At 47.6% G+C, this 22,112-nt stretch overlaps 1 protein-coding gene across 1 annotated transcript in view; it reads left to right on the top strand.

Moving 5' to 3' along the window:
* The first annotated feature begins 1,016 nt into the window (after positions 1-1,016).
* LOC127566794 (uncharacterized) overlaps positions 1,017-22,112 on the top strand; it is a 41,968-nt gene continuing 20,872 nt past the window's right edge. Inside the window, exons 1-2 of the mRNA XM_052009273.1 lie at positions 1,017-1,131; positions 2,611-2,701. Of these exons, the coding sequence (XP_051865233.1) occupies positions 1,017-1,131; positions 2,611-2,701 (206 nt within the window). The remainder of the gene's footprint in view (positions 1,132-2,610; positions 2,702-22,112) is intronic.

The following is a 22,112-nucleotide window of genomic DNA, read 5'->3' as shown; positions in this document are numbered from 1 at the left end:
ATAGGGCAGTGATTGTAGCTCCCCACCCGTGAGTGGCGACACCCCCTCCCAACCCGGTGACCAGCGAACACCACACATCCTTGGTGAATGGTGACTGTCACTCCTCAGCGAGGAGCCGCTGCCGCTCCTGACTGGCCACTCACAGTTAATGTTGTTTCCCTTCCACAGTCAGTATCCTTCAACGTCTGAGTCCCTGCTGTCCCGTCACCCCCTGGTCCCCGACGTCCCCTCCGGTCCCCGATATCTCCTCCGGTCCCTGCCGTCCCCCAGGTCCCTGCCGTTCCCTCCCCCGGTCCTTGCCGTCCCTCAGGATCCTGCCGTCCCACTCGGTCCCAACGGCCCCACGGTCCCTGCCGTCCTCCCGGTCCCTGCCGGCTGCTCTCCCCCCGTCCCTGCCATCCCGTCCAGCCCCCAGTCCCTTCCCCCCTGTCCCTGCTCCCCGGTCCCTGCTGGCCGCTGTCAACTCCAGTCCCTGCCATCCCCCCAGTCCGTGCCATCCTGTTCCCGCCTCCCCGGTACCCGCCGTCCACCCCGCCGGTCACTGCTATCCCCCCGGTCCTGCCATTCCCCAGACCTCGCTGCCCCCTTCCGGTTCCTGCCACCACACTGGTGCCTGCCGTCCCCCCGGTCCCGGTCCCCCAGGACCCTGCAGTCTCCGGCAGTCCCCGCCGCCCCCGGTCCCCGCCGTCCTCCCTGCCGGTCACTGCCACCCCCCTGGTCCTTGCGATTTCCCGGTCCCCGCTGCCATCCCCCCGGACCCTGCCGTACTCCCCGACCCTTCTAGCCACCGCCCCGTCCCTGCCATCCTGTCCCTGCCATCCTGTCCAATCCAGGTCCCTGCCTCCCAGTCTCTGCTGCCCCCCGGTCCCTGCTTGCTTCCACACCCCAATGCCTGCCATCACCCCTGGTCCCTGCCGTCTCCCCGATCCCTGCCATCCAGTCACCCACCACCCCCCTATTTGTGTCTTCCTCCCGGTCCCTGCCTCCCCCAGGTCCCGGCTGCTCCCCCCCCGTCAATGCCGATCCCCCTGGTCCCTGCCGCTTCCACGGTCCCTGCCACCCACAGCCCCCGGTCTCTGCCGGCCGCCCGCCCCACCTTCCCGTCCCTGATTCCCCTGCTCTGTAGACAAGGTGATTTGCATGGAAGGAGATTTCCCCTGGGGCGGGGGAAAGTGATTCCATTGGGTGGGGGGACAGGTGGACAGTGATTAATGAGGTGTGTGAATCTCTGATTTGGAAGAAATGGAATTCTCCTGGGGTTTAGGGGATGTAGTTCATGGTGTTCGGGGGAAGGAAGCTCCTGGTGTTCAGTGTTTGATTCCATGGGTGATGAGGGGAGGGATTGTATGCTGTCCTGCTCTGGGCCATGAATCCTACACTGTGAAGATTTTTCACCAAAGCTCCTCCCTCACCATCGACTCTGCGATCCACAGGTGTTGATGGAGCAGCTTCCCTGCAAGTACGTCCTGTCCAATGCAAAATGTGAACGGTGGAGAAAACGCAGGAAGAGGGAAAGGAGATCCTGAATTTTGCTCACACAATGTCCCACAGCATGATGGATTGCAGGGGTGAGGGTGGTGGGGTGTTGTGGTGAGAGTATGGGGTGGTGGTGGGGTATTGTGGTGGGAGTGTGTGATGGTGGTGGGGTGTTGTGGTGGGAGTGTGGGGTGTTGGTGGGGTATTTGAGTGGGAGTGTGTGATGGTGGTGGAGTGTTGTGATGGGAGTGTGTGATGCTGGTGGGGTGTTGTGGTGGGAGTGTGTGGTGGCGGTGTGGTGTGTGGTGGGAGTGTGTGATAGTGTTGGGCTGTTATGGTGGGAGTGTGTGGTGGTGTTGTGGGAGTGTGTCATGGCCGTGGGGTGTTGCGGTGGGAATGTGTGATGGTGGGGGTGTTGTGGTGGGGTGGGGTGTTGTGTTGGGAGTGTGTGATGGTGGTGGGCTGTTGTGGTGGGATGGGGGTGGGGTTTTGTGGTGGGAATGTGTGACGGTGGTGGGGAATCCAAGGTAAAAAATTGTCGTCATTCTTCTGTATCTTCAACACGTTCTTGATAAACAAGTTGATCTTCAGTCTGTCGGCTACAGCTTTGATTAATGCTCAATGATTGAATGCAATGGTTTAATCCAAGCAATGAAAGACACATTCGTGCTCTTGGAATGTGTCTCTGGATTTTTTCTGTATTTCGGATGCATGTGCTAGTACACAGTAGTGTTGATGAAGGATGTATTTCTGTTTTACTTCAGCTGTGATGTTATGTTCATTTATCTGTGTTATTAAAAGTCATGCAATAAAGACACACGATAAATCCACACGTATTTCAAATAACTTGCTGATGAAGGAGAACAACCTGAGCCGATTACGGATGACACAAACATTGGTGGTGGCACTGATAGTCAGGTCAGGCTTGGGGTCCTGATTCAGGGTCAGGACCTGCAACTTGTCTATCCTTTTGCCTCCATAGATGCTGCCTGATTTGCTGAGTTCCTGCAGCAATGTGTTTATTTAATGCCCTGATGTCACCTGTGCTTTGATATCTGTGCTCCCTAACTATACTTTTGAATACTGACCTGGTCTCTGACTTCGAGTTCCTCTGCAATTTGTTTCTGGCTGCAGCTTACAGCCTCGAGCATCTGGGGCCTCAGCATCTGATGGCAAAAATTCCACGTGTGAAGCCACTAAATTTCTGGATAATCGAGAGGTCCGAGTAAGAGGGGCTCAGATCTTCAAACACTCAAAGCATTGAGGGAGATTGTGAGATAGGTAGGGGCGACCATGGGGGGAATTTCAAACCAGGATGAGAAGTTTATGGCTGAAATGAACACAGGGATCATGGGTGAATGAGACTTGGTGCAAATTGGGAAAGTGGGAGAATCCTGTCTGATTCCCCAAACTGTCATAGACTATCACAGGCTCTCTCTCTCTCTCTCTCTCTCTCTCTCTCTCTATCTCTCGCTCTGCTCCCTCTCCCTCTCTCTCTCTCTCTCTCCCCGCACCAGCCCCTACTTTTGCATATTCTCCCTCTCTTTGGAAAGGGTGCAGAGGAGATTTACCAGGATGGCCCATTGTTTAGAGAGTATGTATTATGAGGAGAGACTAAGGGAACTAGAGCTTTACTCTTTGGAGAGAAGGAGGATGAGAGGAGACATGATAGAGGAGTACAAAATATTAAGTGGAATAGATAGGGGAGACAGCCAGCGCCTCTTTCCCAGGGCAGTAATGCTCAATACAAGAGAGCACGTCTGTAAAGTAATGGGTGGGAAGTTAAAGGAAGATTTTTACCCAGAGAGTGGTTGGGACATGGAATGCACTGCCTGGGGCAGTGGTGGAGGCAGGTACATTTGTCACATTCAAGAGATTGTGAGATAAGCATATGGAGGAATTTAAAATAGAGGGATATGTGGGAGGAAGGGGGTTAGATAGTTAGGCGAGGTTTAAAGGTCAGCACAACATGGTGGGCTGAAGGGCCTATATTGTGCTGTACTGTTCTATGATTCTGTGATCTCTGTCCACATTTCACTCACCCTTCTTGCTTCCATGTTCATCTCTTGATCACGTTGTCTGCCCATTTCTCTCACTGTCTCTCCACCTGCTCAATCTTTCTTCTCCTTTGTTTTCTCTCCTGCTCCCCTTCTACGATCCCCCTCTCATTTCTCATTTCCACCTGTTGATCTGTTTGCATCTGTGACATTTTACCAGTAGCTGTGCTCCTGAAATGGAAGCAATTTTGTTCTCCTTCAATTTCCAGTCATGAGAGACGACGGCTGAACAGGGCAGATTCAGCAGGTGAGTTTATGTGGAATGGGGACAGGAATGTGATGGGAGGAAGGGACACTGGGACTTCAATGGGCAGAGAAGTCAGAGAGAATTATTGATAATACACTGTGCAGAAACTGGCCATTCAGTCCGACAGCTCGAACTGCCATGGGAACTCCCTGCTGGTCTCTCCCCATTCCCCATCCCATCCCACTTACTCCTCTTGTTTTCGTGTTTATCTCTGTTGCTTATTTTGTTTGCCTCATTTCAACAAATGTTACCTGCCCGCCTGTATGAAGAGTCCTTTGCTCTCAGTCTGTGTATTTCCTGTTAGAAACAGGATTGACCGAACAAGGCAGAATTAAACTGTGGCGTGTTACCATTAGAATTGTAATGGCTGCAGAAGCAAGAGCAAATGAGAAGGATTTGGTCACAAGACAGGCCATTCATCCTAACAGCTCAAACTGCCATGAAAACACCGTCTGTGTGTCTGTCTCCCTCACTCTCTCTCCCCCCACGTTTTCATATGTTGCTCAAATTGCATCTGCAACTTTCCACTAAATGTTACCTGTGCCACTGGTGTGAAAAGCCCTTTGTTCTCAGTGCTTGCGTTTCCTGTTAGAAACAGGATGACAGAATGCGGCAGAGCTTACCCTTGGTGTGCTACTAGAATTGTAATGGCTGCAGAATCCTGAGTGAATAACATCGAAGTTTCTGAAAAGGAACGAGTCATTCAGCCTAACAGTTTCATGAAAGATTTTATACTCCACACCAACGTCCTTGGTGTGGAGTACAGCTGGACACTCAGCTGTCTGGTGCACAGAGAGGGTTGGAAAATGTTACAGGATCATTCCTTGTGTAGTAGAAATGTGTGTGTCACATTCAACATAGATGTCTGTGCTCTGAAACTACAACAGACATTACATGGGGTCTTGGCAGCAGAAATCACAACTATCAAAGGCAGTAATTGCAGGTTCACTGAAAGAACATAATTTGAGGAACGCACAAACCTTGGAGATTTATGTAGAGGATTGTAACGATAGGGAGAGTCAAGGCTATGAAGGGGATTTGAAATCAGGATGAAAAGATCAAAATTGAGCTCAGCAGAAAGTGACACATGAATGAGTTGGTGCAAATTGGGAAACAGGGATCATCACATCCATTTCCTAAACTGCCGGGGATACTATGTCTGTTTCTATGTTCGCTCCCCCTCGCTCTATCTCACTGCCCATCTCTTGCTCTGTCCCTTCCTCCCCATCACATTCCCATCCCCATTCCACCAACCCTTTCCTTGTTTCTTTTTGTCCATCCGTTGCACAGTTTGGAAAAGAAACCTGTCACGAGAGTTACCAGCACCCCTGATAAAGAAGGTACCTTGTACTCACTTTGCGAGTTTACTGTTACACACAGGATGGCAGAACAGGGCAGAAAGGATGAGTGGAATATTTCTATTTGAACTGAATGGGCGCAGAACGGAGAGGGACGTATACAGTTCTGCACAGAAACAGGCCATTCAGCCCAACAGCTCTGACAGATTTATCCTCCACACCAAGCTCCTGAAATGTGTCACCTTTGCACATTGATGTCTGTGCTCCAGGACTGTGATGACCAGATATTACATGGGGCCTTGGCAGCTGAAGGCACAACTGCCAGTTGTGAAAGCCATTACATATGTGAATTATTCGGAGGACAGAATTAGATGAGTTCAGTCATCTCAGGGCTTCAACTAACAGAGTGCAGAGACAGGGAGGGGAAAGACCAGAGAGGGAACTGGAAATTATGAGATATTGTGCCTGATCCCTCAAGGTCCCAAGTATTTTCTCACTTTAAATCATTTTCTCACTTCAACAACTTTGTTCCCGGCTCTGACCACTTCATTTTCACCATGGACATTCGAGTCCCTGTACACTTCCATTCCCCATCAGGAAGGCCTTAAGGCTCTCTGTTACTTTCTTGACAACAGACTCCACCAGTTCCCCTCCACTGCCACCCTCCATCTGACAGAACTGATTCTCACCTTCACTGCTCTTTCGGCTCCTCCTACTTTCTCCAATCTTGAGGTGCAGCCATAGGCACTGGCGTAGCTCCCACCTTTTCCTGCCTTTTCATGGGCTACAGGGAAGGGTCCATGTTCCAAGCCTCCACCGGTAACGGTCCCCCAACTCTTTACTCCGCTCCGTTAACAACTGCATTGATGCTGCTTCCTGCACCCACGCTGAGCTCCGTCATTTTATCAACTCTGCCTCCAACACTTTCCTTGTTTCTCCGTGTCCAGCTGTTGCTCAGTTTGCACAGAAAAAAATCACATCTGGGCAATGGGGGTGTCTACTGGCATTTTCATGGGCAATGGGGGTGTCTACTGGCATTTTCATGGGCAAGGAATTTACAGTGAATCAAATTGAGCTCGTCACAGCAACAACCTATTCAAACCATTGTGTCCAGCCTGTGCTGTGATCACACCGGCTCCTTCCCACTCTTCTAATTAACCCCATCACACTAATCTGTTCCTGGTCCCTCACGTATTTATCCAACCTCCCTCTGAAGAGATGTTGAGGAAATGACAGATGAAACACAGTGGACACAGAAATATCATGGACAGACGGTATGAGAAAGGGATCGACCACAGGATAAATCACACACCAGCACTGTGTCAGTGTTGGACACTGGACTGTGTATACAGGAATATAATTGGCAGAGAGGGTGAGAGAGGTAACGTCCACAGGATAAATCCACCCACACCAGCACCATGACAGTGGGTGGTGTATCCGGGAACTGTAAGTCAGAAAGGATTGGAAAGTAACTTCCACAAGCTAATTTGATCCCCATGTCAGTACTGGACATTGATCTCTGTGCTCTGGAACTATAACCAGACAGACAGCACAGGGGACCTTGGCAGTTGTGGGCACAGCTGCCCGTTGTGAAGCCATTATATCGTGGATAATGGAGAGGTCAGTATTAGCGGATCTCAGATAGTCAAACACTCAAAGGTTTCCAGGGGATTGCAGAGGTGGGGAGAGAATTTAACACCAGAAAATTTCTAACTGGCATGGATTTTCTTCCTTTTTCCCCAGCAACGCCTCTTCCCACAATCTATAACCTCCAACCTTGTGTATCATTTTATCCTCACGCTGCTGAGCCCACATCTCCAGTCTGTTATTGGTGCCTCTGCAGGGAAGTCCATTATTCACAGTACGTGAGCTGCCTCCAACAAACATGTTTTCAGCAATGGGCCAGGACTGATCAGAAGAATCAGTCTTTTGGAACTTCACTGTGAAAAGTAAGGAAGGTTCAGAATTTACAACACGGAAATGGAGAATTCCGATCAAATTCACACTGCAGGTCCCTCCTCCAATCACTTCTCCTGCCCAATCAACACCATGTCAGGGTTGGACAACAAGGTGTGTAGAGAAAAACTGTAACAGTTGCAGAGGATGAGACAGGAACTGTCCGCAGGATAAATTCCCCTCACCTAGCCCAATTTTATTGCTTGACACCAGGCTGTGATTACTGGAACTTTATTGGACAGGGAGCAGCAAGACCAGGGAAGGGATTGAAAACCAGAATGAGAATTCTGTGACCAAGATCAGCACAGAGGTGATGGGTGAATGAAGAGTTGGGGCAATTTGGGAAATGTAAGACTCATGATCCATCAATCTGACATGGATAATCTCTCTGTATCTATTGGGCACCATGATGAAACAGCAGTAGTGCTGCTTCCTCACAACTGCCAGCGACCCAGGTTACATTCTGGCCTCCACTGTTATCTAGGCAGAGTTTGCAACTTCTCATTGTGACCGAGTGATTTCTTCCCAGATGCTCTGGGTGGTCATACATCCAAAAAGTCAGTCATATTACATAGAAATGGGCCACTTGGCCCATCACAATCCACACCGACCCCTGGCCACCCATCCATATAAATCCATCTTCCAGCACTTGACCTGCAGTCTTCTGTAACTGGTCGATTCAGTGCTCATCCAGATGCTTCTTAAATCTGGTCAGTGGCTCTGCTTCCACCATTCGCTCTGACAGTGTATTCCAGGTATTCCCCACTTGGTTCCCCGCATATCCCCTCTCGATCTCTTACATTTTACCCTAAATATATATCCTCTAACTGGTGGGTACTGTAAAGTGGCCACTGTAAATTGTCCCCTGTGTGTAAACAGGTGGTAGGATCTGGGGGCAATTGATGATAATGAGGAGAGAATAACATGCGATCAGTGCATCAGCAGGACACAAGAGATGGAACATCATGTGCTCACCGGACAAGACATTGGTGTGACTGCATTTGCAGTATTGTGTTCAGTTCTGGTCGCCACGATACATGAAGGATGTGACTAATCTAGGGAGGGTGCACGAAAGATTCACAGGAATGCAAACAGGGCTGGAGGGCTTCATTTATAGTAGCAAAAAAATGTGGGATTGGGGTAGCACCCCAGGGAGCCACTCCCTGGCATTAGTGCTTTTTTAAAAATATATATATAAATGTAAATCTAATGATTGATCCGTACAGGAATGTAAAGGTTTGCACTGTTTTATTTTGTACATAGTTTGTTTGTTTTTCATGATGAACAATGTTTATTTGGAATAAATAAAACTGTATAGGCTGTCCCTTTTCCCTGGAGTGCAGGGGACTGAGGGATGCCCTGATATAAGTACTTAAAATCATGAGAGCTGTAGATAAATTGAATATTCATAATCGTTTTCCCAGGTTAGATGAGTGTAAAACTGGAGGGCAGAGGTTTAAGGTGAGAGAGGAAAGATTTAAAGAGGGGCAGACAGGCAAGTGTTTCCACACAGGGAGGTGGGCAGATGAAACGAGCTGCCAGAGGTGGTGGTGGAGGAGGGGCAATTACAGCATTTAAGAAGTATTTAGATAGGTACAAGCATAGACACTGTCTCCGTTTCAGAAACACCGCTGCTGTTTCTGTTCCCACCAACACCCCATCCCCAGTCCACCGACCCCGCTCCTGCTTCTGTCCCCACCCCAAGTCCACAAACACCTCTCGTGTTTCTGTCCCCACCCCCAGTCCACAAACAACTTCACCTTTCCTCCTGTTGCTCAGTTTGCATCTGTGACATTTCAATAAATGTTGCCTGAGTCAGGGCAATACAAAGTCCTCTTGTCTCATTCTGTGAGATGCCTGTTGCAAACAGAGCATCAGAACGGGGCAGAATTAACCCATGGTCTGCTTCTCTGAGAACTGCAATGGTTGGAGAAGCCAGAGTGAATCATTCAGATACTGAACAGTAACAGACAAATCAGCTCAGTACCAACCTCCAACAGCACTGAGCTGTTGGGTGGAAGTGGTGAACAGACAGGAATGGAAAAGGAACATTATTCCTTTCATCCTAAACGTCGACATTGGTCTCTGTGCTCCAGAGCTCTGAATAAGCAGACAGCCCACGGTACATTGGCAGCTGAGGGCACAACTGCCAGTTGCGAAGCCACTACATTTGTGGGTAATGGAAATGGCAGAATTAGAGGAGCTCAGATTGACAGACACTGAAGGGATAGGAGGGGATGGCAGAGATGGGGATGGCGGGAACTTCGGGGAAAATTATAAGAAAATGATTTCATGTCTCTTCCCTCAGGGTGACAAGGATTGTCATCCTCTTTTACTTATGCGCACAACACTTCATCCCACACTCCCTCTCACCCAATATGGTACATTTTTGTTTCCATGCATTGTTCAACATACACCTCCAGTCTTTTATTTGCGTCCCAAGATAAAAAAAAATCATTTATTCTTGGTATGTGAGCTGTCTCCAACAAACTTCCTCAGCTATGGGCCAGGATTGATCAGAGGTGTCAGGCTACTGGAAATAATGAGAAAATTCAGAATTTGCAACATTGAAAGGGAAGATTTATGCCAACATCACAGTAATACTCTCAGTCCCTGTCCTTCCCCATCCAATCACACCTCTTGCACCGTGTCAAGGTTAAATTATAATTAACATACAGGGTTAAAGAGGGCTGTCCGCTGGATAAATCACTCTCACACCAGCACTGTGTCAGTGTCGGACACTGGGCTGTGTATGCAGGAATATAATGAATAGAGAGGGTGAGAGAGGGAATGTCCACAGGATAAATCCCCCCACACCAGCACTGTGTCAGTGCTGGACACTGGGCTGTGTGTACAGGAATATATTGGACACAGAGTGTGGGAGAGGGACCATCCACAGGATGAATCCCCCACACCAGCACCGTGTGGTGTTGGACACTGGACTGCGTATACAGGAATATAATTGACAGGAGGTGACATCGGACTAGCTGCAGCATAAACAGCTGCCTGGTTAACAATGGGTCAATGTTGTGCACCGGGCTGTTTGTACTTCAACTGGAATTGACAGGAAATATTTTGGGGAAGTATTCACAAGATAAACCCCTGCCCGATCAGTACTGGGTCAGTTTTGTCAATAAACTCTTTTTATGGGAAGTGGACCCAACAAGGAAGATCGGGAGAATGATGTAGACTTTACAGCACAGAAACAGGAGGATCACACAGCTGATGGGACAAAAGGTGGTTCGGAAGGGAAATGGCACACTGGCGTTGATAGCATGAGGTATAGAGCTCAAAAGCAGTAAGTGTTATTACACCTGTATAGATTGGTTGGTGGGGACATACCTGGAGGACTATGTGCAGCTTTGATCCTATTCTTTAAGAAAGGATAAACTAGCATTCAAGGAGGCATAGAAGATATTCATTTTGCCAATTACTGGAGGAATGTCCTGAAATTAGATCTCCATTCTGTGAAATAGCGGTAGAATCCCAAAGCAGGGCTACATCGTCACAAGGTGAGGGGATGGACATTTAAACGCCAGTTTCCTTGGAATCTCTTCAAACCTCAATAAGTGGCACAGTTGGGCAGTGGGCTATGCCCATTGGAACTTCATTGGTCAGTGGGTGTTGGAGAATATCCTCGGGTAAACCTCACACCAGATCAGAAACACATCACCTGCAGCAATGGTGATGTCTGTTGGAATTTTATTGGACAAGGAACTTACAGTGAATGGAATGGAACTGGTCACAGCAACAACTGATGCAAACCGCTGTGCCCAGCCTGTGCTGTGATCACACCAGCTCCCCCACCTTTTCAAATAACCGCATCACACTAACCTATTCCTGATCCCTCACACCCAACCTCCCTTTGAACAGATGTTGAGGAAATGTTAGGTGAAATACCAGTGTACACGGAAATATCATAGACAGAGGGGTGACTGGAGATCAACCACAGGATAAATCCCCACACACACCAACACTGTGTCAGTGTTGCACACTGGACTCTGTGTACAGGAATATAATGGACAGAGAGGTGAGAGGGAATGTCCACAGAATAAATCCCCCACACCAGCACTGTGTCAGTGTTGGACACCGGGCTGTTTTATTCAGGAATATAATGGACTGAGAGGGAGAGAAAGAGGGTCCGTCCACACGATAAATCCCCCCACACACCAGCACTGTGTCAGTGTTGGACACTGTCTGTGTATGCAGGAATATAATGGACAGAGATGATTGGAAAATAACTTCACTGAATATTTCCTTCCCTCTGTCTGTGATGGAAATGTTCTCTGGCACTGTTAGTGGTCAGACAACACATAGGGCCTTGGTCACTGAGGGCACATCTGTCAGTTCTGAAGCCATTAAATTTGTGGGTATTGGAGAGGAGGTAAGATAGTCAGGGTTAGAGTGGGGATTACAGAAATGAGGGGGTGGTGGGGTTTATGATACCATGGAAGGAATTTAAACACAGGACACGTCTTCTCCCTCAAGCTGACATGGAATTGTTTCCTCTGTCACTTTTCCAAGCAACACTTCTCCCCAGGATACCTCCTACCCAATCCTGTGTCGTTTTCTTCTTTACCTTGCTCAAAATACATCGCCAGTCTGGTGTTTTTGTCCTTAATATGAAAAATCTATTATTGTCAGTAAGTGAGCTTCCTAACAAAACATCCTCAGCAATAGCCCAGGATTGATCGGAGGAGTCATTCTATTGGAACTTCACTGACAATGGGAGATGAAAGAATTGTTTACAATGTACACCACAGGAAGGACAATTCAGGCCAGTATGGTGATCAGACTCCCTTACCTCCTCCAATTACTCCACGAATATAAGGACAAGAGGATGACAGAATGACCATACACAGGATAAAGCCCCCACACCACACCACTAAAGCAGGAAGAGAATGGTCAGACAGTGAAGTAGTAACAGCTGCAGCATAAATGGCTGCCTGATCAGCAATGGCTCAATGTTGTCCACTGTGTTTTTTTATTTTGAACTGTAATCGACAAGAGATGGTTTATGGGAGTAGTCACAGGATAAAAACCTGCCCGATCAGTACTGGGTCAGTTTTGGAAGCAACTGTGTGTATGGGAAGTGGACTGGACAAGGATGTTTGAGAGACTTCACAGTACATAAACGGGAGATTCAGCAACACTGGTTCTCACCAGGGTTCAGACAGTATGAAGGGCTGAAGGGGGTTTGGAAAGAAAACGGCTTACTCACATTTATTGTGAGTAGGATGGAGTTTAAAAATAGCAAGTATTATCACAACTGTGCAGATTGGTTGGTGAGGGCAGGCCTGCAGTACTGTGGACTGTTTGGTCCCATTCTTTATGAAAGGATAAGGTAATATTGAAGGAAGTCAGAAACGATTAACTTCACTGATTACTGAAAGGAATGTCCTGAAAATTAGATTTGTATTCTATGAAACAGTGGGAGAACGACAGAGCATGGCACACAGTTACAAGATAAGGGGTCGGTCATTTAGAGCTCAGTTTCCTTGCAATCTCTTCAAACATCAGTAAGGGTGTTGGAGAAAGTCCGTAAGATGAATCCACAGTAGTACCACTCAAGGCTAAAGGAAGGAACATGTATCTGTCGGCGAGGTCCAAAATGAATAATCTGTGTTGATATTTACCAAGGAGGAGGACATGGAAGATGGTCAGATCAGTGCTATTATGCTCAGGCATTTTGAGGTAAAGAGATGGTGTTGGGTCTCTTGAAGAACATTAATGTGGATAAGTCCCAGGCCTGATGGAATATCCCCCAGGTTATTTAAAGAGGCAAGAGATGAGATTGCTGGCGCCTTGACCAAGATCTTTGTATTCTCTCTAGCCACAGGCAAGGCCACAGAGGATTATAAAGTCGTTAATGTTGTTCCTTTGTTCAAGAAATGAAATAGGGATCACAGGGGAATTATAGACTGGCGAGGCTCACATTAGTGTCAGGGTAAACAAAGATTGGTGGCGTTGTGGATAGTGCAGAAGATTGACAAAAGATACAGTGGCCTATAGATCAGTTGCAGATATGGACAGAGAAGTTGCAGATGGAGTTAAATCTGGGCAAGTGTTAAGTGTTGCACTTTGGGAGATCAAACGTAAAGGGAAAGTACACAGTTAATGGCAGGTTGCTTAACAGTGTTGATGCGCAGAGGTACCTTGGAATCCAAGTCCCTCGCTCCATGAAAGGGGCTGCACGAGTGCACAGCTGGTCAGTTGGCACAGAAGGCACATGGCATGCTTGCCATTCTTGGTCAAGTCATTGAGTTCAAGAAACAGGAAGTTATGTTGCAGCTTTAAAACCCTGGTTAGGATGCATCAGGAGTATTGTGTTCAATTCTTTTCACCCCATCATTGGAAGGATGCTGCCTGGAATATGGGCCGTGTGCTATAAGGAGAGGTTGGAATCATTGTTTCCTCTGGATCGACGGAGGCTGAGGGGAGACCTGGCAGAAGCTTACAAAATTCTGAGAGGTATAGATAGATAGCCGGTATCTTCTTCTTCCACCATTTCGAAATGTCTAATGCATGCATTTAATGTGAGGGAGAAAGGTTATTGGAAATGAGCGGGCAGGATTTTACATTTTTTGTACAGAGTGGTCAGTGCCTGGAATGCACTGTCAGGGGTGGTGGGGAGGCACATATGATAGAGGTATTTAAGATGTTCTTACACAGACACACGTATATGCAGAAAATGGAGGGATATGGAACATGTGCAGGCGGAGAGGATTAGATTAATTAGTGGGCAAAGGCCTGTTCCTCTGCTGCACTGTACCATGTTCTAAACCCCACACTAGACCTTTGAGCAATTGGACATGTCTACTGGGCACATTAATGGGTAAGACATTTATAATGAATTAAACACATGGCCACACAGGACCAGCCCAGTCAAAACAACCGTTCACAGCCCACGCTTGTGATCCACACATGCTCCTCTGCCCTCCTCAAATAAACTCATCACAATAACCTACTGTTCCTGAGAGCCTCATGTGTTTACCAATCTGCCCTTTGAATAGATTGAGGATACGTTACGTGAAACACTGGGGCCAGAGTCTCTGCTGGCCGTTGATGGAGTAACAGCTATTTGCTCTGCTCTCACTGTATCTAACCTTTTCAACCTGACTTGAAATCCATTTTCACTCTTGGTAGTAAATTTAAACATGATTTTATTTTACTGTGAATACAAGGGGTGCTAAGGCTATGAAAACTACTAAGGAAGATATTCCTCCTGTAACTCCCGACTCGCAGTACCTGTTTGCTTTCACCTTCCAAGTCAGCAATACACTTGGACGCGCCTCCCGCAAGGTTTTATACACTCCCTGACTTTGTTTCCCAAGTTTTACATGAAGAACTCCAAGGGTTGCACCTTTCTGATAAATCCACCGTTGTCCAGTATGTAGATGACCTTTTACTAGCAAGCCCCTCGGAGCTCCCCAACATCGCGGACACGAATAGACTACTTAACGCGCTCCACTCTTGGCGATACATAATACCTCCACAGAAAGTAAAACAAACTCAGCGCCAGGTAAAATTTATGGGCACCCTCTTAGTGCTACCGAGCGGCGGCTCACTCCCGAACGTATTGCACCCATCATGGCCACCCCACCACCCACTACCCCAAAGGGTATGCGCGCCTTCTTAGGGTTAGTAAATTTCTGCAGACAGTGGCTACCTAACGTGGTGCTCCTTACTAAGCACCTCAAACACTTGGCCTCAAGCCAGTCTGTGGGACCTTTGAACTTACCAAGGAACAAAGGGAGGCCTTTGATAGCCTCAAACAGGCCCTTGCCAGCGCCCCGGCCCTGGGATGCTCTTTGTATGATCGCCCATTTCAGCTCTTCGTGAATGTCCTAGAGGACTGCGCTACAGCCATCCTTACTCAAACACATGGGGATAGGAAAACACCGGTGGCATACTACTCCACTCGGCTGGACCCAGTTGCAAGGGGACTTCCACCATGCTCACAAATGCTTCCAGCCATTTATTCCCTAGTAAAAGCCGCCTCCAATATAACCCTGCAACAGGCAGTGGTGGTTTATTCCTCGCATACCGTAACAGCACTCTTAACTTCTCACCAGACGCATCACCTTACCCAGGCCCGCTTAAACAGATACGAGGTAGCACTCCTGAATAACCCACTCCTCACTTTTGCCTACTGTACGAACATTAATCCTGCCACCTTCCTAGAGGCCCCACCTGAGGATCTTGCAGACCCACTTCATGACTGTCCAATGCGTAACCACTTTTTAATTGCACCCCATCCGGACCTTTTAGATAAGGTCATCCAGTCAGCCGACTTAAACCTGTACGTCGACGGTAGTTCCTACATTTATGAACAGGGCATCTGCCTTAGTGGCTACGCCATGGTAACGACTCTCAGAGTGTGGAATCTGCATCTCTGCAGCCCCCTGTATCTGCCAAAAAGCAGAACTCTTTGTCCTGACCCGAGCTTGCATTTTAGCCAAGGACAAAGTAGCTAACATCTTCTCTGAATCCCGCTATGCTTTTGGTGTTTCCCATGATTTTGGCCAACTCTGGGCACACAGGGGATTTCTGACCTCTACAGTTAGCCCCATACAGAATGCGGCTTACGTAAAGAACCTCCTCCAAACCATCCTCCTCCCAAACAAATTGGCCATCATTAAATGCTCCGCTCACCTTTCAGATGCCTCCCAATAACCCAGGGCAATAACAGGGCAGATATAGAAGCGAAATTAGCAGCACATCAGGGTCTAAAACCGTTTCCACTATGGAAAAACAAGCAGTTGTTTGCAAGCCAAAGATACCAATGCCGGGCACCCCAGACATGGTCACTGTGCAGCACTTACAGGGGGACGCCCCTCACGTAGTAAAATGAATGTGGAAGGCGCACGGGTGTACGCACTCTGCGCTACACGGCCTCTGGGTTACTCCAGTCGGTCAAGTATGTATACCTGATTCTTTGTTCCCAATGCTTATTGACTGCCTACATTCTGACACCCACCTTGGCATTGAGGGAATGAGAGTAACATTTTATTACGTACCTGGTGGTATCGTCCCGAAATCAATTTCCCTATCCGTCCGCTGTAAATAACACAGTGCCACGAGGTCGATTCGATCAAATACCTTTATTAGCAGTGCACCGCTTGGAGAATTCTCTTCAGCACTCACTAAGAGTCGCTTCCCGAGTTCTCTCAGTACAAAGGAGTAGACAGAGATTTATACAGGTATTGTCACGCACACTTTAATGAGTCAGGTGCCGGAGTTCTTGGTTGAGCAGGAAACGGACAAAGGGCTACTGCAGATGGACAAAGAGCAGCCTCACACCACAGGTTCGGCTAATCATTTTGCAATCGGGTGAGACAAAGGCAGGTATCACCTTCATTGTTTGAGACAGCCTTCCCATTTCCCGTTAGGATTGACCATCATCTCCATAGTCAAGCATAATGGGAATCCAATTAAGTTCCAGACACAGCAATTACCACACAGCACCCAGCCCAGGTAAGCAGTGGTGTGGCTGTTCTGGCCTGAAGGACACTTTTTAAATCAGTATTTCGAGCAGCCATAATTCTCATCCGTCTTAAGATATCAATACAGTTATAGTTTATTAATCCTACACCTCCTCAGTGGCACCCCAGATTGGAGGAAGCAGCAGAAGGCAAAATACGGTAGTGTTTGATATGCCAACAAACCAATTCTGGGAAAGGGGTGAAGTGCACCCCAGGCAAAACCCCCTTGCCAGGTGGTCCTTTCGAATGTATACAACTCGACTTTATTGAATTACCGCGTGTACATTGTTACAAGTACTGTCTCGTTATTGTTGATGTATTTAGTAAATGGATTGAAGCTTTTCCAACCACCAACAATAAGGCCTCAACGGTGGTGAAGTTATTGCTTACAGATGTTACCGAGGGTTGGGGTACCCCGACGGATAATTTCTGATAATGGCCCACACTTCATAGGGAAAATAAATAAGGAATTGTGCGAGCCGCTGCATATCGAACAGCAGTTCCACTGCACCTACCACCCTCAATCAGTGGGTGTAGTAGAGAGAGCTAACAGCACCCTTAAGAATAAACTAACCAAATTAGTGTCAGAGACAGGTCTAAACTTGTTGAAGGTTCTCTCCTTAGCATTATACCATATGAGAATCACTCCCCACTCAGCCACCGGGGTATCGGCTGCAGAAATCGTCCATGGGCGTCCGGGAAGAACCCCATGGGACGCTGCCACCCAACCCCCCACACAGGTTGACCTTAATATTATGGGGGATGAACTACAAAGGTATTTCAGACAACTTCCGTCCTCTTTAAAGTTTCTTCATTTACAGGTGGAGAGTGCCTTTAAACCACCTGAAGGGCAGAACACGGAATTGCCTGACCGGGAGGTCCGAAATTCAGTACTGATACGGGATTGGGAGCGCCCTAAACTGGGACCTCGGTGGAAAGGCCCCTCCAGATACTACTCCAAACACCCACAGCCGTGAAAGTAAAAGGTCAGAGACGCTGGATTCATCTGAGCGACCGTAAACGATGGCCACCGGAGGAAAGCTAATACTTTTTAAATTCGGACTCCTCACCATTACCAGTACTCTTGTGTGGGAGTTAGAGGATAATTTGTTTTACAAAATACATATGCAGCTACATGGGAATCGCACCGTTTGTTACCCTTGGCAGAGTCAGTGGAAGGCCTTCTTGTAGCCACACCAAGCTGGAGCCCCAAGGCCTCTTAAAGTAACAAGTTTCAAAAACAAAGTGTGTTGGAGACATGGGAACTTACAGGAGGGTGCTGCCGGGTAAATGCTTAAAGGAACAGTAACAGGACCTAGTAGTACCGCCGACCACCAGTCCTTCTCCTACTGTTTCACCGGCATAGGGTGGGGTTGTGGGCTAGCGATTGTACAGCATACGATAGTATGTGCCACCATTACCTGTACAGAGAGGAATTGCGGTTTAAGGGGGGGGATGGTTTAGCTGTGAGTGCGCTGCCACTAGGCGTGTTACGTTACTTGCAGGAGAGCGATGGGTTTGTGAGGAAGGGAATGGGACCAACTTGAGATTGTCTAATGTCTCTTTAGAATGGCTAACCAGGGAGAAATACCGGAGGGAGCATGGGAGAAATGTTGCTGGGATCTCTTGGTATTCTCAAATGCCCGGTCCACGGCAATCGGGTAATGTAACCTGCTACCGGGCTAAGGAAGGGTATGTGTTCCTCTTTAATGGCGCTTGCCACAGCCACCCCCACTCTGCCAGCCTGGTTTGCCATAGGAACGATCAGGCTGGTCACGGTCCCCTGCCCCCAGAAGGCTCATGTCCGACGAAGCCTTGTGGTGCGGTCAGTTAATGAGGAGTTCTGTGAGGATTGGAGGGATCCTGTGTCATTTGGATCCTCCTTAGCATCGTTAGGCTATGGATTCCTGAGTATTCTCTCTCTCTCTGGGGGTTCGTCAGGAACTATAGCCACAAAAAACCGGAAAAGCTACCTTATTTGTGGACTGGCTGCACTGGGAAACAGTACTATGGAGGGCCTGAAGGCGGTGAACCGGGAACTTGCAGAGCTTCGACTTTATGCCTAATAGACCCGGTATGCTCTGGACTACCAGTTGGCTCAGCAAGGAGCAGTATGTGCTGTAGTTGGGGACAAATGTATCACCAACGTGAGAGACGAGTCCTACAACATCTCCCATGCCATTCAGGACATTCAGATGCAAGTAGATAGCTTTAGACAGGGATTAACAGGAGGACAAGTTGGTTGGGGTTGCTGCTAGGAGGGTCGTGAGCATCATACCTGCTGCATGGAGCTGTGGGACTAGTCGTGATTATAATAGTATGATGTGTGCTGCTCTAAATACCTGTTTCAAGGTCCTTATTAATAAGCTCCCGGCCCCACTCTCAGCACCGCTCTATTTTATCATGAAATGATAAAAAGGAGGGAATGAGGAACTGAAGGTTTAATAATTGCAACCATACCTATAAATATATATATGCATTTATATTTCTTGAGCAAGGACTAACAAGCTGCTGACCACTAGTTAGGTTGGAATTTAATTATGTTAACTGCCTTTGGTTCGAGTAACCGACCATTCCGATATGTCAGACGGTGGCGATACTGAGTGTAATTAACATCGAGGTGAAGACTTGGTCTGAACAATGAAGGGTGATACCTGCCTTGCAAAGCCTTGATTATAATTCAATTATGCTAAGACAAGAGGTGTGATAGCTGTCTCGGGATCTCTATAGCTTGACCGAAACTCGCGGCGCCGTTTGCATGGGATGTGCGTGACAATTCCTGTATAAATGTCTGTCTGCCCTTTGTGTGGGGGGAAGTCGGGAAGCGACTCTCAGTGAGTGCTGAAGAGAATTCTCCTAGAGGTGCACTGCTAATAAAGGTATTTGTTCGAATTGAGCTCGTGGCACTGTGTTACTTACAGCGGAGAGAAGAGGAAAATTGATTTCAGGACGACACTACTAGTTGTCCACCTTCCCCCTCCTATTATTTCCACACTTCATGCTCTGTGTGTACTTAGAGTGAGGAAAGCCTTTGCAGTGTCAAAGTTTAATGCCTATGTATGACGTCAACTTCATGCTGAGTGCCTCGAGTGGTACATGAACGTCATGCAGTTCCGTCTTTACCTGATATGTACAATGGCAAGCTTCCGTTCTGAAGTTTATGGGGTGGTTGGCAGCTGGTAACCAGTTCAAGTTTACTCTAATTCACTTGAAGCTGCAGTTTGTGGACCGGTTCCACTTCCTCTCCACGTTACCAAACCCGCGGACTCCCCCTTTAGCTCCCTGCGACATGATCATTTCCCTGTTATTTTCTACAGTGCTACAGAGCCAATCACTTTTCCATGCTCCACCCCCCCCCCCCCCACCATTTTCAGTCGCGACATAACCAATATAGTCGCAATGGCCACTAAATTTACAATCTTTCCCGTTGGTTAAGCCCTCAGGAGGGTCTCAGTTTGCAACTCCAATTCTCTCTCAATTTGGACAACCTCCAGGACAGTGCACACAGCATAGGGCACATACATCTTCCCCTTTCCTGTCTTAATCTCATTTTTGTTTCAACTACCTTTTATTTACTTATCTTTTTATTAATAATACCGACTTTGAACTATTTTATCTATTACTGAAACAGCAAAACATAACTATAAAGCCATCAATACCGCTGACTGTATTGCTACTATGACGTGGGATATGATTCTTAACCAAGGGTGGTTGTTAACATTTAATCCCCAATTCAAAGCCTCTTCGAATACAGTCTTTTACATCATATTTCCTCTGCGTTCATTGTGTGATTTCGTGTGTGTTTGTTCTCTTCTGACCACCCGTGGATTGAATCTTTACCTTCCTCTACCAGCATTTTGCAGTCGTCATGGAGGAATGGAATGGGTGGTAGCTCGGGAGCCACAAACTCTCTCAGAACTCAGTCGCTTTCACTTCAGCCGATCACTAATCGACCGTTTCAGACGTTCCTATCCTCGAAACTGCCAGTCTCCTCTTCCTGATTAAGATTGGGTGTATGAGTCTTGGATAATTACGGACAGTTCAGTCCGCCTTTGCTATACCACGTAGCCGATGTTGTTGTGTGATATTTCCCTGGGAGAATGCAACACTGACAAAAGAGGCGTTAATCTTTACAACAAGCACGAGAGAACTGTCATTGTAAGGGTACATCCACAATAGGATTCTGCCGTTTTGATTACTTCCTCTGGACAATGCCAGTGGGCTTCTTGTAGGTGGCGTAAGTGAGAACTCACCCATCTGGGTTTCCGGTCCATTGTTCTAGCGTGGATTGGGGCATCATACACCGTAATCCATGTCCCATGCTTATGTTACGGATATTATGAACACGAGATAGGGCAAAGGTCTTATTCTGCATCTGGTGAGGGATTTGCAGTGTTATTCCGAGGACATGCTCCCTTTGGAAACCCTGACAAACTTGATCTACATGGCTCACTATGTTGAAGGCTCAAAGGTGGCAGTCACCTTGATCGACATTACTCCATTTTCCAAGATGTCGGGTCGATATCCAGATGGGGACTCGATGCCCAGCTAATCGCAGAAACCACCTTGCAACTGACAAAGTAGACATGGATAATAAATGGAGCACACACTTTCCTTCTGCTCTTCTCGGGATGTGTTCCCTATACTGCATCTAATATATTTATCGTTTCCTCATAAGGCTTCAGAATCCTTATTCCTTCAGGAGTGGACGGGCTGCATTTCTCGTGTTCTGCTCATCTCAGTCATATGTCGGTAACCCCGTGCTGTCACTCATCTCATTTTATCCTTCAGCTGCTTGATCTGCTCGTTTCGTTCTGCTCTATCCAGAGTGTTCACTGCAGATATTCCTGCTGCAGTCCCTCCCACATTAGTTCCACCGGCCCTCTTCGGGTTCTATGGGCCCTAAGTGCATTACCCAGTAACTGTTCCCTCAACAAGATTGAAGTAATTGTTGCGTGAGAGTGGGACACCAAGTAGAGATAGCAAGACAAGTTAAATTTAAGATCACTGTACATGTCGATACCGTGATCCAAACGGAGCCTTTTCTCTGGTTGGCGTCAACACCAGTCCTTGACCAGTCAATTGTCAGATATTCTCATCAAACTCCAGTTGTACCGGTGCGGAGGATACTCTTGCCCGTGAAGTTGTCGTCGGTGCTGTCGTCGTATTCATACAGTCTGTGTAAGTTATCCAACAACGCTCCCCATCACATTGCCACCGACTGAGGGACGAATCCTCTTATCATATTCCGGTCTATGCTGGACCTTTATCCTTTCTCCGTTCCACTTTAGTCCTGGATTGTCGATCGCATTAATGTGACAGTTATGCATGATTTGCTCAGTTACGCCCCGTCCAATGGTACATTGTAAATTCTGTCCAGCGGATGTTACCATGGTATCTCCACCTTTACAACAATAGCTCATACCCTTCTCTGATCATTTGGTGGGGGGGGGGGGGGATATCAGTGGAATCCTGACCAATAATGTTGTCCACCCATATCATCTTGGTTATTAGGAGTAAATGCAGCATGGCCCGGTGTAATTTGGTCATTTTTGGTCTGCGCAGTTGGAGAGTGGTGAAATGGAGGGTTTAG

The sequence above is a fragment of the Pristis pectinata genome, chromosome 45, assembly GCF_009764475.1.
Source record: "Pristis pectinata isolate sPriPec2 chromosome 45, sPriPec2.1.pri, whole genome shotgun sequence".
Classification (NCBI taxonomy): Eukaryota; Metazoa; Chordata; class Chondrichthyes; order Rhinopristiformes; family Pristidae; genus Pristis; species Pristis pectinata.
This window is presented reverse-complemented; position numbering and strand designations above follow the sequence as displayed.